This window comes from Bos grunniens, chromosome 18, assembly GCF_055505025.1.
Source record: "Bos grunniens cultivar Pamir isolate PY7600 chromosome 18, Bosgru_T2T1.0, whole genome shotgun sequence".
In the NCBI taxonomy this organism is placed as follows: Eukaryota; Metazoa; Chordata; class Mammalia; order Artiodactyla; family Bovidae; genus Bos; species Bos grunniens.
This window is the reverse complement of record NC_141182.1, coordinates 52,539,349-52,555,329: the sequence shown is the minus strand read 5'-3', so window position 1 is coordinate 52,555,329 and position 15,981 is coordinate 52,539,349. Positions and strand designations below refer to the sequence as shown.

The window sequence follows — 15,981 nt, the reverse complement described above, 5'->3', positions numbered from 1 at the left end:
ATGGCTGTTAGAGATTCTGCAATAACTTCAAAGGGGAGAAGTTGGGAATTGGACTATAGGGTCTTGAGGGATTTTATCTCTTCACAAAGCCAGAAAACCTCAGGGAAAGAAAAAGGATGTCCCCATATTTCACAAAATTATCCCCATTTCAATCCCCACTGCAGCTGTAGGCCCGCTGTGTTCAGTTGTGCATGCTGTACACAAATAAACATGATAGTTCTGTCGCATTTAATAGCTGATGTAAAGGCAAGGACTCGGTTAGGAGAGAGGACTTGTTGCTTGTTTCTGCAACCTTCTACAGGATCCTTTATATCTCTCACCATGTCCAGAACTCCATTATTATATATATTACATAAATCATATAGGAACCTTCCCCTTATGTTTGGGGGTTTTTGTTTTTGTCTTTTTACGTATTTTTGTTCTTCTAACTTCATATCATGTAATAAATAAATAGTCACATGGTGTGGTAGCTATGATGATTCTTTCTGATGTATACTCACCCCTTCAGTCAGAAACAGCAATAACCAAGAATATGTTGAAAATGAATTCACAGTGAACAACACATTTTAAGTATGGTGCATTCCATTTCAGTGTGGTTCAATATGTACAGTGTTTAAAAGTGCATCTCCCTTTAAAGCCTCACTGCTGCTGCTGCTAAGTCACTTCAGTTGTGTCCGACTCTGTGTGACCCCAGAGATGGCAGCCCACCAGGCTCCCCCGTCCCTGGGATTCTCCAGGCAAGAACACTGGAGTGGGTTGCCATTTCCTTCTCCAATGCATGAAAGTGGAAAGTGAAAGTGGAGTCGCTCAGTTGTGTCTGACTCTTAGCGACCCCATGGACTGCAGCCTACTAGGCTCCTCCATCCATGGGATTTTCCAGGCAAGAGTACTGGAGTTGGGTGCCATTGCCTTCTCCTTAAAGCCTCACAGATATACATAATTCTTACAAAAGTACCCACACAGAGATTATTAAGTTTTAAAGTTGTCTCACAGTAAATATGTGCTTAAAAACTATAAAAGCTTGTGTATTTTGGAAGAAAAGTTATTCTAGATAAATTTATTTTTAAATATTGCTGAAAAAACTATAGGCTTTAGAGGTCATGGATATCAAATCCATTACTTAAAAACAAATTAGCAAAACGACTAAAGTCTTTTTATGGACTACTCTAATAGCAGAGAGGTGAATTTCTTCCTTTATAATTGTTTCCATTATTTCTTTTGATGCATCTGCAGTCAGTGGTTTTTGATTGGCAGCTCACAGATTAGAATGATTAGGTTTCTAATTGTTTCATACACAACTAGGATCCAGTGGCAACTTCTCATCCCACCCATCTTCATATCCTCAGAGCCTTTGGATAGATGATCTACTTGTTTGCTTAGCCAAATTCTCTTTCTCCTCATAGAAGACAGGATTAAAAACAACCTTATGAACCTTCAGGAAAAAGGCTTGAGTTACCTCTCACCAGAAGTGCTCTGCTGCTGCTGCTGCTGCTGCTGCTAAGTCGCTTCAGTCGTGTCCGACTCTGTGTGACCCCATGGACTGCAGCCCACCAGGCTCCTCTGTCCATGGGACTCTCCAGGCAAGAACAATGGAGTGGGTTGCCATTTCCTCCTCCAATGCATGAAAGTGAAAATCAAAGTGAAGTCACTCAGTCGTGTCCGACTCCCAGTGACCCCATGGACTTCAGCCCACCAGGCTCCTCTGTCCATGGGATTCTCCAGGCAAGAGGACTGGAGTGGGATGCCATTGCCTTCTCCAGAAGTGCTCTACTTTTGGCAAATTTGGAACCAAAGGATCAGTGAATTGACCATGAGTCATGATTATGTTATTATGAATCTTCAAGGAGATTGTCCCCAGTATTTAGGAGACATTTCCCTCTGTGAAGAGTGGCCAGGAGTGTCTGTTCAGATTTCTGAAAATGAAAACCATGTAATAAATGCCATTAATTTAGAAAATCAAGACATCACAGCTTAGGAAATCCTGACACAGGTCCTTACCCCAGAATCCTGGAAGAAAGCCAACCTAACGACTGAGCCCCATAATTCTCGGAGAAAGCAGATAGAAGAGAAACTGGATGGATGTGCTCGGTGTGATGACAGCTTCTTTCAGACCTTGAGTGATTATGATGATTCCCAAGAATGTAAAGGAGAGGAACTTTGTAGATACACCAACTGTGGGAAACACTTGGTTATAAAGTCAACAGTCAAACACAGTCACATGTCCATGCAGTGTGGCACACTTTCAGATGTAATAACCCTGGAATGGGCTTCACAGATGATGCTCATGTTCATCACAGTGCTCACACGGAGGAATATCTTATAAACACCATAGGTATGGAAGGCACTTTAGCCAGAGCTCAGAACATACTGTTCACGATAAAACCCATTCAGGGGAGGAAACTTGTGAAGGTCAAGAGTGGGCTCAGGGCTGCAAACAGAACTCAAACCTTCCTAGAAATCCCAATGGCCCTCCAGGAGACAAGCCCTATAAATGCGTGGAATGTGGCAAAGGCTTCAGTTGAGATTCCTCTCTTCATAACCATCGCTGAGTCCACATGGGGGAGATACCCTACACCTGTGATGTGTGTGGGAAGGGGTTCAGATTTGGGTTGCTCCTGTGTTTCCATCAGAGGGTCCACAGTGGGAAAAGGCCGTATAAGTGCGCCAAGTGTGGGAAGGACTTTGATCAGAGCTCCAACCTTCTTGTCCATCAGAGGGTCCACAGAGGGGAGAAACCCTACAAATGCAGCGAGTACAGCAAATGTGTCAGTTCCAGCTCCATTCTCCAAGTTCACCAGAAGCTGCACATGGGGAAGAAGCCTTACGAGTGTGACGAGGGTGGGAAGAGCTTCAGCCAAAGCACACACCTGCACACTCACTAGAGGGTGCACACAGGGGAGAAACCCTACAAATGTGATGTGTGCAGGAAGGCTTTCACATACACCTCAGTTCTGCACACTCATCAGAGAGTTCACACAGGAGAAAAGCCTCACGTGTGCCAAGTGTGTGATAAGGGCTTCTATTTTCACTTACATCAGAGAGATCACACCCAAGAGAAGCCATATAAATATGACGGTTGTGGGAAGGGCTTCAGTTGGAACTCAGATCTTCAGGTTCATCTCTGAGTCCACATAGGAGAGAGGCCCTATAAGTGTAAGGAGTGTGAGAAGGGCATCAGTTGTAACTCATATCTTCTTGCCCATTAGAGAGTTCATAGGGATGAGATGGACTATGCATGTCATGAACACAACAAGGCTCAGGAAATATATAGCTTGGACCTTCTTACTCAGCCAAGACTCCACAAGAGGACAGAAACATTATAAATGTAGCCAGTCTGAGTTCATTGAGGAAAACAGAAGCCACTCTAGGTGTTTCAGATGAGAGACACTCAGCCATTGAGAGGGCTGGAGGAGCAAAGGACAGGGACGCTGCCACCCATGATGTCAGCGTGCAGCACTAAAGCACATGTTTCTCAAGGGCATTCCAGGAAACTACTGTGGATCTCAACACCTTTCTTGAAATGCCCATCAGCTGTCATAGGCCAAGAAAGTGATTCTTGACAAATGGGCTGTTTGTGGCAATGACAGTATTTAGAGGTCAAATTTCCATTAATGGGTGTGCCCAGGAAGGAAATTCTAATTGGGATGGAGCCAGCAAGAACTTCAGTCCAGCCAAAACCTGTAGGTGTTTTTGCTTGTTTTTAGAATCTCCTCTAGAAATGTATTCTCTGCTAAGAACATTAAAAATAGTGCTCAGAGATGAAAGCTGTGTTATTATTATGGTAAGAATTAGGCCATACTCAGGTTTTCAAATCCATTAGATTCTTCATACAGTCGAGAAGCTCTGTGGAAGTGATATTTTAAGGGTGTGGCAGAGACACTGATATGTATTCATATTCCTACTGGTTCTATTTTCCAAGCCAAAGTGTTCATTGTCAGAAGCAGACACCACTCTTTCTCAGCATCTTGTTTAATAATGGGTTTTTAGAAGGTGCTCATTTTGTCATGTTCCTATCAAAACTGTGATTCAGTTTGGGATTATAGTTGGATTTTGGAGGAGGACATATTTTTACAGTATCTTCAATAACAATGTATTTTTGTATGATTATTTTGTTTGTTATTTTGATCATATTTTATCCCTAGTTTTCTTTCCTTTTTAAAAGAATATTTATTTGGCTGCATCAGGTCTTAGCTGTGGCCCGTGGGATCTTTGTTCCCTGACCAGGGATTGAACCTGAAACCCCTGCATTGCAAAGTGAATTCTTAACCTCTGGACCACCAGGGAAGTCCCTTTAGTTGTTGTTGTTGTTTTTTTTTTTACATTACATTTTCATACTAGTTATTGCTTGTATATGAAACAGCCATTCAAATGCAAATAAAACCACCCCTGAAGTATTGCATTCTTACCAATTCAGGTTGGCAATAGTGACAGATTAACTAAACTCAGTGTCAGTAAGGGAGTAGAAAAAAGTTAGCATCCTTACCATATGTTAGTGAAAAAAAAAAAAAAAACAGGTGTAACTTCTGAAGAGGATTTTATATATATGTATCAAAGTGTATAAGGAGCATTATCTTTCAACCACTAATGCAACTGCTCAGAATTTGTCTTTAAGACATGATTGCACAGGTTGGAAAAGACGGTTTAAAGAAGGGAGCATATTCTAAGAATATTTGCAGTAATAAAAGTTGCAGACAACCTAAAGTTCTATGAATAAGAGATTGAGCAAATTATGTCATCCTCATATAATGGAATAATGTGTGGGTGTGTCTGACTCTTTGTAACCCCATGGACTATAGCCCACCTGGCTCCTCTGTCCATGGAATTTTCCAGGCAAGAATACTCAAGTGGGTTGCCATTCCCTTCTCTTAGGAGATGTTCCCTGCATCTCTTGAGTCTCCTGCATTGGTAGGTGCATTCTTTACCCCACTGTACCACCTGGGAAGCCCACAGAAAGGAATAATACCAACCATTAAAATGATTTAGACCTATACGTTTTCACATATTGTTTGGAGAAAACATCAAGTTATAGAAGATCAAGTATGATCTATAATAGACAAGAGTAGGATGCAGAGCAGCACTGGGACCAGTGCTCCACCACTGCTCTACATTGCACTTCTCAGTGTTGTTGCAAGGTTTGCTTGGGGGATTTAACACAAGTGGGGATATGTTTAACATAGGAAATGTTTTCTCCAAATTATTTTCCTCATATGAAAAATCTTTGCTGTTATCTTATCCTGTTTAATATATGTGAAACTTCAAAACTGAGATTACCAAATATTCTCTTTCCTTTCTCAAAGATAGAATCTGTAATATAGAGGATCATGAGATGTGATTTGTGGTAATGGTTTCCTTGTTTTAAGTTAGGTGTTTTTAACATATTTGCTGTTATTGATTTTGGTTTTTCTCTTCAGAAACTTGCCCAGGCTTTGCATTGGCTTTGTTTGAACAGAGTATGTTTCATGTTCAAATATTTCCGTTCCTTTCTGTGACATGTTTTTGCCAAAAGGAAAAACAAAAAAACCTGTATCTAAGATAGCCTTTAAATAAAAATTCTACTTATAGGATGTTTAGAAGTTTTGAGGAGAAAGTACGAGAAGCCAATAGACAAATCCAGAATTCAGACACATAATTTGACATCTTTGTTTCTCCAACAGTTCAAGGACATTAGAGGTGGTGGTGGCTGTAAATGGTGTAGGATATAGTTTTAGAATAAATGAGCCTCAGGTGAGATAGCAATCAAATACAAAGAAGTCATCAATTTGGATACTGACTGGAGTAAACCAGCTGTAAAATAATTTTATTATTTTTAAGCAATATGATATTTGAAAGGAAATGATAGTGTTAAAGACTGCTTTAAAATTCTTTATAAGTGTGCTTAGTTGCCTCTGACTCTTTGAAACCCCATGGACTGTAGCCCACCAGGCTCCTCTGTCCATGGGATTTCCCTGGCAAGAATACTGGAATGGGTTGCCATTTCCTGCTCCAGGGGATCTTCCTGACCCTGGGATGGAACTGCATATCTTGCGTTTCCTGCATTGGCAGGCAGATTCTTTACCACTGCACCACCTGGGAAGTCCTTAAAATTCTTTAGTAACAAAATTTTAAAGTGATACATGAAGCCAGTGTGGCATAATGTTGATAAGTGTTGAATTTAACCTATATGTATTTAATACTTCATGTTACAAAAAAGATCTTCAGGACCAAGATAATCACAATGGTGTGATCACTCACCTAGAGCCAGACATCCTGGAATGTGAAGTCAAGTGGGCCTTAGAAAGCATCACTACAAACAAAGCTAGTGTTTTGTACAATGGAAACAGTGTCAGACTTTATTTTGGGGGGCTCCAAAATCACTGCAGATGGTGACTGCAGCCATGAAATTAAAAGACGCTTACTCCTTGGAAGGAAAGTTATGACCAAACTAGACAGCATATTCAAAAGCAGAGACATTACTTTGCCTACAAAGGTCCGTTTAGTCAAGGCTATGGTTTTTCAGTAGTCATGTATGGATGTGAGAGTTGGACTGTGAAGAAAGCTGAGCGCCAAAGAATTGATGCTTTTGAACTGTGGTGTTGGAGAAGACTCTTGAGAGTCCCTTGGACTGCAAGGAGATCCAACCAGTCCATTCTGAAGGAGATCAGCCCTGGGATTTCTTTGGAAGGAATGATGCTGAAGCTGAAACTCCAGGACTTTGGCCACCTCATGCGAAGAGTTGACTCATTGGAAAAGACTCTGATGCTGGGAGGGATTGGGGGCAGGAGGAGAAGGGGACGACAGAGGATGAGATGGCTGGACGGCATCACCGACTTGATGGAAGTGTGTCTGAGTGAACTCCGGGAGTTGGTGATGGACAGGGAGGCCTGGCGTGCTGCAATTCATGGGGTTGCAAAGAGTTGGACAGGACTGAGCAACTGAACTGAACTGAACTTCATGTTACTATTCGAAATACTATGTACTATTTTTAGAAGTTTCGCTTTTTAAATTATTTCCTGCCCAGAAGAAAGTGCTAAGTACATACTTCCTGTAGTTTCACTTGTTGTCGTTATATGGACTCCATCTCCCACATCAACTTACCTATCCCCCAGCCCTAAATAATAATGACCTCACCTTGTCTAAAAAGATTCATAGCAAATATACAGTATCAAAAAGAACAATATAGGAGTAGTCAAAGGAAAGCTTGAGTTTGAACTTAAAAAATTCCAAGGAAAGAAACTTTTTTCCTATTACAGTATTTTCTCCAGTTCTTTGCCCATGCTGCTCTTCTCATTTGTCAGAAACAAGGAAGCAGTTTGTTTTATGGCCTGTGCTTGGAACTCCTTGTGCTTGGCATCTTGGAGTACATAGTATATGCTAGACAGCAAAGTCAGAAGTAGATGAATACAGACATATATAAAGAGACAATGGAGTCAAACCAAATCGGAGATTCCATGTTCCTTAAGGTCGATGTCCAGTGCAGCACAGAGCAAGTCTTGTCATAGGCATAGCTTTCCTGCTAAAATTTGTTCATTTTCTTTACATGTGAGAATCTTCTCTTTTTCCCCTCTAAATATCTATAGTTCCTTTAAATGCCCACGTTCTAGTTTTCTTCTTGAAAAAAAAAAAAAAATTTTTTTTTTACAAAAAACAAAAAGGCCAAATGCTAACCGTGCTTAAATGACTCAGGTTGAGTTTAACTCAAAGAAATAGTGGAGGGAAGGCGGAAGCACGACCATGCAGAGGATTCTGGGAGGTGTAGTCGGAAGCAGTTCCCCCCCAGACAGGCAGGGCTGTAGTCGCATACCCCTTTGGGATTCCTGGGAACTGTAGTCCAGAAGTTTCGTGCAATCAACACTTCCTATTCAGGAGTGCGGGGTGTTGCCCTCTCGGAGAGTCTCCGGAACCTGCGAAGTGACTCGCAAGAACTTCCGTTTCACGGGAGGTTGCGGCCATCACTTTCTTTGTGCAGTGTTGACTTGAATCCCAGTAACAGCTCCGCGCTTCCTCAGTCTAGGCAAGGGGCCAACAGTGGTCCTGGAAGAGAAGCGATGGTCGGTGGGTGACAATGGTTAGAAGCATTTGCGTTTCCTTCTCGGCAGAAAATCCTAGCGTTTGCAGAGCAGTTGGTTGGGAGCGGGCTGGTATAGTACATGGCTTTTTTGATGGATGGGCTTCCCCGGTGAACCCGCCTGCAGTGCAGGAGACCCAGAAGAGACACGGGTTGGATACCTGGGTCGGGAAGATCCCCTGGAGGAGGACTTGGCAACCCACTCCAGTATTCTTCCCTGAAAAATCCGTGGACTGAGGAGCCTGGCAGGCTACAGTCCATGCGGTTGCACAGAGTCGGACTTGATTGAAGCGACTGAGCATTCACTATACTAGTGACCACTAGCACTTGGACTTCCCCATAGCTCAAAGGTAAAGAATCTGTCTGCAATGCAGGAGACCATGGTTCGATCCCCTGGAGAAGAGAATGGCAATCCACTGCAGTATTCTTGCCTAGAGAATCCCATGAACAGAGAAGCCTGGTGGGCTACAGTTTGTGGGGTCGCAGAGAGTCAGACACGACTGAGTGATTAACACTTTCATTTCACTTCACTTCTGGGTTCTGTATTCCCCCAGCCTGTCCTTGATTCGCAATCAGCACGGCCACTTGCTAGTGTTTTTAACTTTGGGCAAGTTAATCTCTGAATCCGGAGAAGGCAGTGGCACCCCACTCCAGTACTCTTGCCTGGAAAATCCCATGGATGGAGAAGCCTAGTCGGTGGCGTATAATTATATAGTACTTACTCAGTGGGATTGTGGAAGTTAAATGAAGTTAAAAACATATGGAATAGTAATGGCGCATAGAAAAAGCTGGTCGTTATGGATGCACAAAGCTCCAGCCAACAATAATCAATTATGTATGAAACAATTTTAATTTCCCTGTGTTAAAAAGGCAGCATACAAAAGACAGTCAACTGGGCTGAAAATACTGACCTATTGACATATATTAACCTATTTGACATATACAGGCATATATGCTAGAAAATGGATTAAAATCCTTAACATGAATCTTAAGATAATGAAACCCCAATAGGAATATAGATATGACTACAAAGGATATGAATAGGCAAGGTTTTAAAAGAAGCAATTGCTATAGCAAGTACATACATGAAAAATTAGATTGATTATCCAATAAATGAACATGTTGAATCAAGTTTCTTGACTGTGTTCTGGAATCCTATGAAATGTAATCCAGGCTCTAAGGGTAGTAGCTGACCTTCTGTCCTAGGAAGGCAATGACATAGGGGTTCTGGAAAGTGTAGTCCAACAGCTCTGTATAGGTAGCCAACTGCCTCTGCAGAGGGGCGTGGTGTGACCATTATCTCCTGGGGAATTCCGGGAGCATAATCAAGAATTGTGGGTACACAGGGAACTCAACCTGGTGCTCTGTGACAACTTAAAAGAGGTGGGATTTGTTTTCTGTAAAATAAGGGGCATGACATTAACTACCTAGTAAAATTGTTTGGAGAGTTAAATGAGATAGTCACAAATAAAAGGGTGAAAGATTTCTTTAGCTAATGTATTTCCTGAGGAATGTTCAGTTTAGTTCAGTCACTCAGTCCTGTCCAACTCTTTGGGAACACCTGGACTGCAGCACGCCAGGCTCCCCTGTCCATCACCAATTCCTGGAGCTTGCTCAAACATGACCATAGAGTCAGTGATGCCATCCAGTCATCTCACCCTCTGTTGTCCCCTTCTCCTCCTGCCTTCAATCTTTCCCAGCATCAGGGTCTTTTCCAATGAGTCAACTCTTTGCATGAGGTGGCCAAAATATTGAAACTTAAGCATCAGTCCCTCCAATGAATATTCAGGACTGATTTCCTTTAGGATGGACTGGTTGGATCTCCTTGCAGTCCAAGGGACTCTCAAGAGTTTTCTCCAACACCACTGTTCAAAAGCGTCAATTCTTTGGTGCTCAGCTTTCTTTATGGTCCAACTCTCATATCCATACATGACTACTGGAAAAACCGTAGTTTTGACTAGACGGACCTTTATCGGCAAAGTAATGTCTCTGCTTTTTAATATGCTGTCAATGTTGGTCATAGCTTTTCTTCCAAGGAACAAACATCTTTTAATTTTATGCTTGCAATCACCATCTGCTGTGATTTTGGAGCCCAAGAAAATAGTCTCTTACTGTTTCCATTGTTTCCCTATCTATTTGCCATGAAGTGTTGGGACTGGATGCCATGATCTTAGTTTTTTGAATGTTGAGTTTTAAGCCAGCTTTTTCACTCTCCTCTTTCACTTTCATTAAGAGGCTCTTTAGTTCTTCTTCTCTTTCTGCCATAAGGGTGGTGTTATCTGTATATCTGAGATTATTGATACTTCTAGCAATCTTGATTCCAGATATTCAGTTACCTGAAAACTTGTATGAGTCCAGGAAGAGATCAGATTTCCACCTGCAGTACTACTAGCCCTCTGATCCCTGCAGGAATCTGGGCTATTCCTTGATTCCTTCTGGATTCATGTTCTGTCTCAGAAGTGGAGTTGGTATGTGTGTATGTGTCTCCAGGATAGTGTGTCTGTGCAAGGGAGACAGAGTTCTGATTTCTCCCTGCTTCCTTTCCTTTCTTAGCCCTAACTTGAAGAGGGCTGTAGGAAGGAGAATTGAATAATTCCAGGTCCTAGCAGCAGAACCTTAGCCTGAGTAGGATTTAACATCCTTCTTTTTGCCATATCATCTGTCTTCTCAGTGGAGAAGTTTCTTTTAATAATTATTACACAGTCTGCTACATATTTAAATATTTGTTGAATAAAATAGGAGTGGGTAGGAGGAATACTTGGGCATAAATAATACTGATAATAGCCATTTTAAGGGCTTGATACAAATCACCACATTTAATTCTCACAAAAGCCCAGGGAGGTGGGTTATCTGCCCATTTAAAAAGGAGGACATTGAGACTCAGAGCAAAATTTTCCTAGCTGAGGTCATCCAACTACTAAGAACCTGAATTGGGAATTGAACCAAGGTATTTGCAGTCCCCAACCTCATTTTGATTTGTTTGTTGTCTAGTCTAGAAGGAATAGTTTGTAAAAGACCAAGAAAGTATGTAAATGATTGTGTTTCTAGTGAGCTTTCTCATGCATATCCAGCTTTTTATTGTATTTTATTTCAAGTAATAGTAAGTAGATACTTTACTGAAATAATGGTTGGATAACTGAATAATGAAACGTTGTAGATAATTAAGAGACTATATAAAGCATAAAGAAAATATTGAATTCTTAATAATCCCAGAGACAACTACGCTCTGAAAAGGCGGTGTTAATGCATTGTCTGCTAGAGAAAATAACAGAATTGTGTAGTAGAGCGCTCTAGGTTTGGAAACGTTTCGGCTCCAGGGAGGCGGGGTTACGAAATTCGTTCCGAGCAGGGATGCTGTGAAAATACAATCCACAAGCTCAGTATAGCGACCAGCCCTTTCGAAGATTAGGACGTGCCTGGAAATTCTGGTTAGTGTAGTACGGGAATACCGTCTTTGAAGAATTTCCGCTCCAGGCGGTGGTTGTGTCCATGCTCCTGTCGGGAATTCTGGGAAGCGTAGTCCGGGAGGTCTCTGTAGGCAGAGTCACTTCCGGCTCAGGTACGCGAGGCCGCGGCCTTCGTTCTTCTCGGAAAGGTGAGCCCTCCGTTTGCCGGTCCCCTCTCTCCGCGTCCACACTGACCTTTCTTCGCTTTGTTGTGGGCCAGTAGCGACCTGGCCCTCGGTCTGGTGGAAGGAACCGCCTGCGGCGCAGCGGGGATGGTGCTCCCTTTGACTAAGCCTCCTGGAGCGCGGGACTGTCGGTGTATCCCCCGTTTAGGGGCCCCCGGCCAGGGCCCTCTGTCGCTGGGTTTGGTTTGTCTCCTGGGTTCTGTACTTTCCCAACCCGTTTCTTGACCACCAGCCCGTGATGACGCTTCCTAACAGTATATTCCACGAGAGTCTTAACGTCTCTGCCTCCGTTTCCTCTTCTTTAAAGTTGATATTAGTGTCTACCTGTGTATGTGTGCTCGGTTGTCCAACTCTTTGCGACCCCATGAACTACAGCCCGCCAGCCTCCCCTGTCCATGGAGTTTTCCAGGTGAGAATACTGGAGTGGGTTGCCGAGCTGTCCTCCTGGGGATCTTCCCAACCCTGGGATCTAACCCGCGTCTCTTTCGTCTCCTGCCTTGGCAGGCAGATTCTTTACCACTGAGCCATATGGGAAGCCGCAGTGTCAACCTAATAGGGGTAGTTTGAGAGTTAAATGAGAATGTATAGGCAAAGACTTAGAACAGAGGCTAACCTGTGGTTAAAAATCACAAGGTCTCTTGTTACTAGTATTTTTTAATTTCCCGAGGAGCGCTTGGTTTCCTAAAGGCTTCTGTGAACCTGGGGTGAGGTCAGAGCTCTTGCAGCAGTGTTCCTGGCCGTTCTCTGTTCCTGAAGGAGTCAGGGCTGTACCCAGATTCCTAATGATTTTTAAATTTAAATTTTTGGAGAGGGTCAGTTCTGCCCGTAGTCTGGGGTGTGCACTGAGATTTATGCGGGAATGCTGATGGAGTTCCAATTTCTCTCAGGTTCCTTTCTGCTTCACAGCCTTGACTTCTTGAAAAAGGCTGCAGTGAGAAGGGAATGCCCCTTTGGCCCCAGACAGCAGAGCCTCACCTGAGTGGGACTTAGCATCCTTCTTCCTCTTACATCATCTCTTCACAGGGGAGAAGACATTCATGCCACTCATGGACAAATTCTTCTACAAAGATGCCCTGATATTTGTTGAATAAATGCTAGAAGGGATGGGGGAGTGCTTGGGCATAGTTAATGATTACAGCCGTACTTGCATGCTCCGTCATGTCTGATGCTTTGTGACCCCAAAGCCTGTAGCCCGCCAGTCTTCTCTGTCCACGGAATTTTTCAGGCACGAATACTGGAGTGGGTTGCCATTTCCTCCTCCAGAGGATCTTCCTGACCCAAGGATCGAAACCCTGTCTCCTATGTCTCTTGCATCGGCAGGGGCATTCTTTACCGCTGAGCCACCTGGGAAGCTAATAATGACAGTATTTAAACATTATTCTCAGAATTTTCTATGAATGAATGTACTTAATCCTTACAAGAGTGGATATTGTTATTCTCATGTTAAAGATGAGGAAACAGACACAGAGAGTATGATGCTTTCTTTTTTAAGTAATTTTGTTAATTTGGTTGCGCCGGGTCTTAGTTGTGGCATGTGGGATTTAGGTCCCTGTTCAGGGATTGAATCCTTGCCCCCTGTGTTGGAAGCACGGAGCCTTAGCCCCGGGCTACCAGGGAAGTTCTGAACATGAGCTGTTTATTCTAGACCACATAGTAAGAGGCTTAACTGGGATTAGAATTTAGGTAGTTTCAAGACCCTGATGCTGGGAAAGATTGAGATCAGGAGAAGGGGACGACAGAGTATGAGATGGTTGGATGGCATCATTGACTCAGTGGACATGAGTTTGAGCAAATTCCAGGAGATAATGAAGGACAGGGAAGTCTGGCATGCTGCAGCCCATGAGGTCACAAAGAGTTGGACATGACTGGGCAACTGAACAGCAACGAGAAGTTTCAATATGCTGCTTTGGTTCTTAATGTGTTTAGTGTCACGTTGAGAAGGCAATTTTGGATTTTTGTAGGGGGCCATGAAAATTTTTAGTTTTTCATGATAGCTTTTCAGTCATCTGCGGTTTGCTGCTGCTGCTGCTAAGTCAGACCACCAGGCTCCACCGTCCCTGGGATTCTCCAGGCAAGAACACTGGAGTGGGTTGCCATTTCCTTCTCCAGTGCATGAAAATGAAAAGTGAAAGTGAAGTCTCTCAGTCGTGTCCGACTCTTCGTGACCCCATGGACTGTAGCCCAGCAGGCTCCTCCACCCATGGGATCTTCCAGGCAAGAGTACTGGAGTGGGTTGCCATTGCCTTCTCCGCATCTGTGTTTTATTTGTGTTTTATTTTTAATAATATTGTAACTCATATTTTGATTATTAAATAATGCTTGCATATTATAGAGAATTAAAATACATGAAGTATAAGGATGTAGTACAGGATATAGAGATAACAATAGTAATATTTTAATGTTTTCCTGTTCTGTAGATTTATTTTTGGATTTTTACTTAAGTTTTACAAAATAGGTATGATAGGTTTTATTTTCCCGTTAAATTTTTACAATGGAAATTTACAAGCAGAGCCAAATGTAATAAGAATAAAATAATGAACGCCTGGAGAACCATCACCCAAATGCAACCCGTGTTATCATTCATCAGTCTTGTATCAACACATCCTCTCTCCCAATTTTTGTTGTTGTTGTTGTTTAGCATTTTAAAGCAAGTCTCCAACACTGAGTCAGTACAATAGTGACCGATTTGTGATTATAACTGCCCAAAACTGATTATGACACACTGTTTATATGCAAAACCAAAAAAGGGAGATGTCAGCAGCTACTTGAAGGTTTTTATTTTTGCAGCTTGGAAAATGACACTCATTTGAGAAAGCGAGGGGACATGAGAGCATTGCACTCTGGAGAATGATGGTGATAACATTTGTTTTCTGCTGTACAGTTTGACTTACCTATGTCTTAGGGCTCTTTGTTTCTTTTTTTTTTTTTTTAATATTTATTTATTTGGCTGCATTGGGTCTTAGTTGCGGCACTCAGGATCTTCATTGCGGCACGCGGGATCTTTTGTTGTGAGGTTCTCTCCAGCTGTGGCACATGGGCTCCAGAATGGACAGGCTCAGTAGTTGCCCCACAGTGTTTGGGACCTTAGTTCTTCCACGAGAGATCAAAGCTGGGTCCCATGCATTGGAAACGCGGGGTCATAGCCATTGGACCACTCTTTGTTTCTTGTCTCTTTTTCATACACTGAAAATTCTTCTGTTCCTGGGACCATGTCATATTTTTCTCTGTGTGACCAGCACACCGGACAAGATTGGCAAGTGTTTGAAGTTAGAGTAGCTGCTCAACAGACTGTCAGCACCAAGGGTTTGCTGTGCAAAATTCCTGAAATTGGAATTAGGTAAAAACAGAAAAAAAAAACACAAAAAAACAGAAAAGAAATACCCCATGGGGATACTCCTTAATTGCCTTTAATGTTGGCAAGTTATAGAGTCCACCATTTATTTCAGGTTATTGAAGTGTTTCTGAACACTTCTTTTCATGATGTAAAACAAGCTTCCTAAGAAACACATTGATAGAAATGATGACAGCAAACATTTATAGATTGTGTTTTATGACTAGGCAGTGTTTCCAGTACCCTACTCCAGTACTCTTGACTGGAAAATCCCATGGACAGAGGAGCCTGGTAGGCTGCAGTCCATGAGGTCGCACAGTTGGACGCGACTGAGCGACTTCACTTTCACTTTTCACTTTCATGCATTGGAGAAGGAAATGGCAACCCACTACAGTATTCTTGCCTGGAGAATCCCAGGGACGGCGGGGCCTGGTGGGCTTCCGTCTATGGGGTCGCACAGAGTCGGACACGACTAAAGTGACTTAGCAGCAGCAGCAGTGTTTCCAGTGACTTTACCTTATGTCTCAACAGTTACCCTCATTTTACAGATGAGAGGGAGGTTTTTTAAAAACAGTCATCATACAGTAAAGTTGTCTTATTTTTCCCTTTTAGGGGTACAGTTCTATAAATTTTGCCACAGGTATAGATTTGTATAATCACCCCCATCATCAAGTACAGAACAGTCCCATCACCCCCCAAGAATTCTTCTATATTTCCTTTATAATCACCCCTCACTTGTCTATAAGCACTGGAAACCACCATAACCCTATCAGTTCAATTCAGTTCAGTTCACTTGCTTGGTCGTGTCCGACTCTTTGCGACCCCATGAATCGCAGCACGCCAGGCCTCCCTGTCCATCACCAACTCCCAGAGTTCACTCAAACTCACTTCCATTAAGTCGGTGATGCCATCTAGCCATCTCATCCTCTGTCGTCCCCTTCTCCTCCTGCCCCCAATCCCTCCCAGCATCAGAGT

At 42.7% G+C, this 15,981-nt stretch overlaps 1 protein-coding gene and 1 pseudogene across 6 annotated transcripts in view; both read left to right on the top strand.

Annotated features, from left to right (window-relative positions):
- Window positions 1–462: 462 nt before the first annotated feature.
- Window positions 463–7,032, top strand: ZNF285 (zinc finger protein 285; annotated as a pseudogene). Its single transcript, XR_015146156.1, has one exon. The product of XR_015146156.1 is annotated as a zinc finger protein 285 (transcript).
- A 4,512-nt stretch (window positions 7,033–11,544) lies between these two features.
- The window catches only part of ZNF112 (zinc finger protein 112), a 29,114-nt gene continuing 24,677 nt past the window's right edge, over window positions 11,545–15,981 (top strand). For 2 of the 5 annotated variants that reach the window (XM_086352954.1, XM_086352956.1), the window contains exon 1: window positions 11,545–11,639. Coding sequence is in view for 2 of the 5 variants with exons in the window: in XM_086352955.1 (XP_086209081.1) it covers window positions 11,914–12,084 (171 nt within the window). In the remaining 3 variants the exon portion in view is untranslated. The other 3 variants (XM_086352953.1, XM_086352955.1, XM_086352951.1) reach the window with 3 other exon arrangements.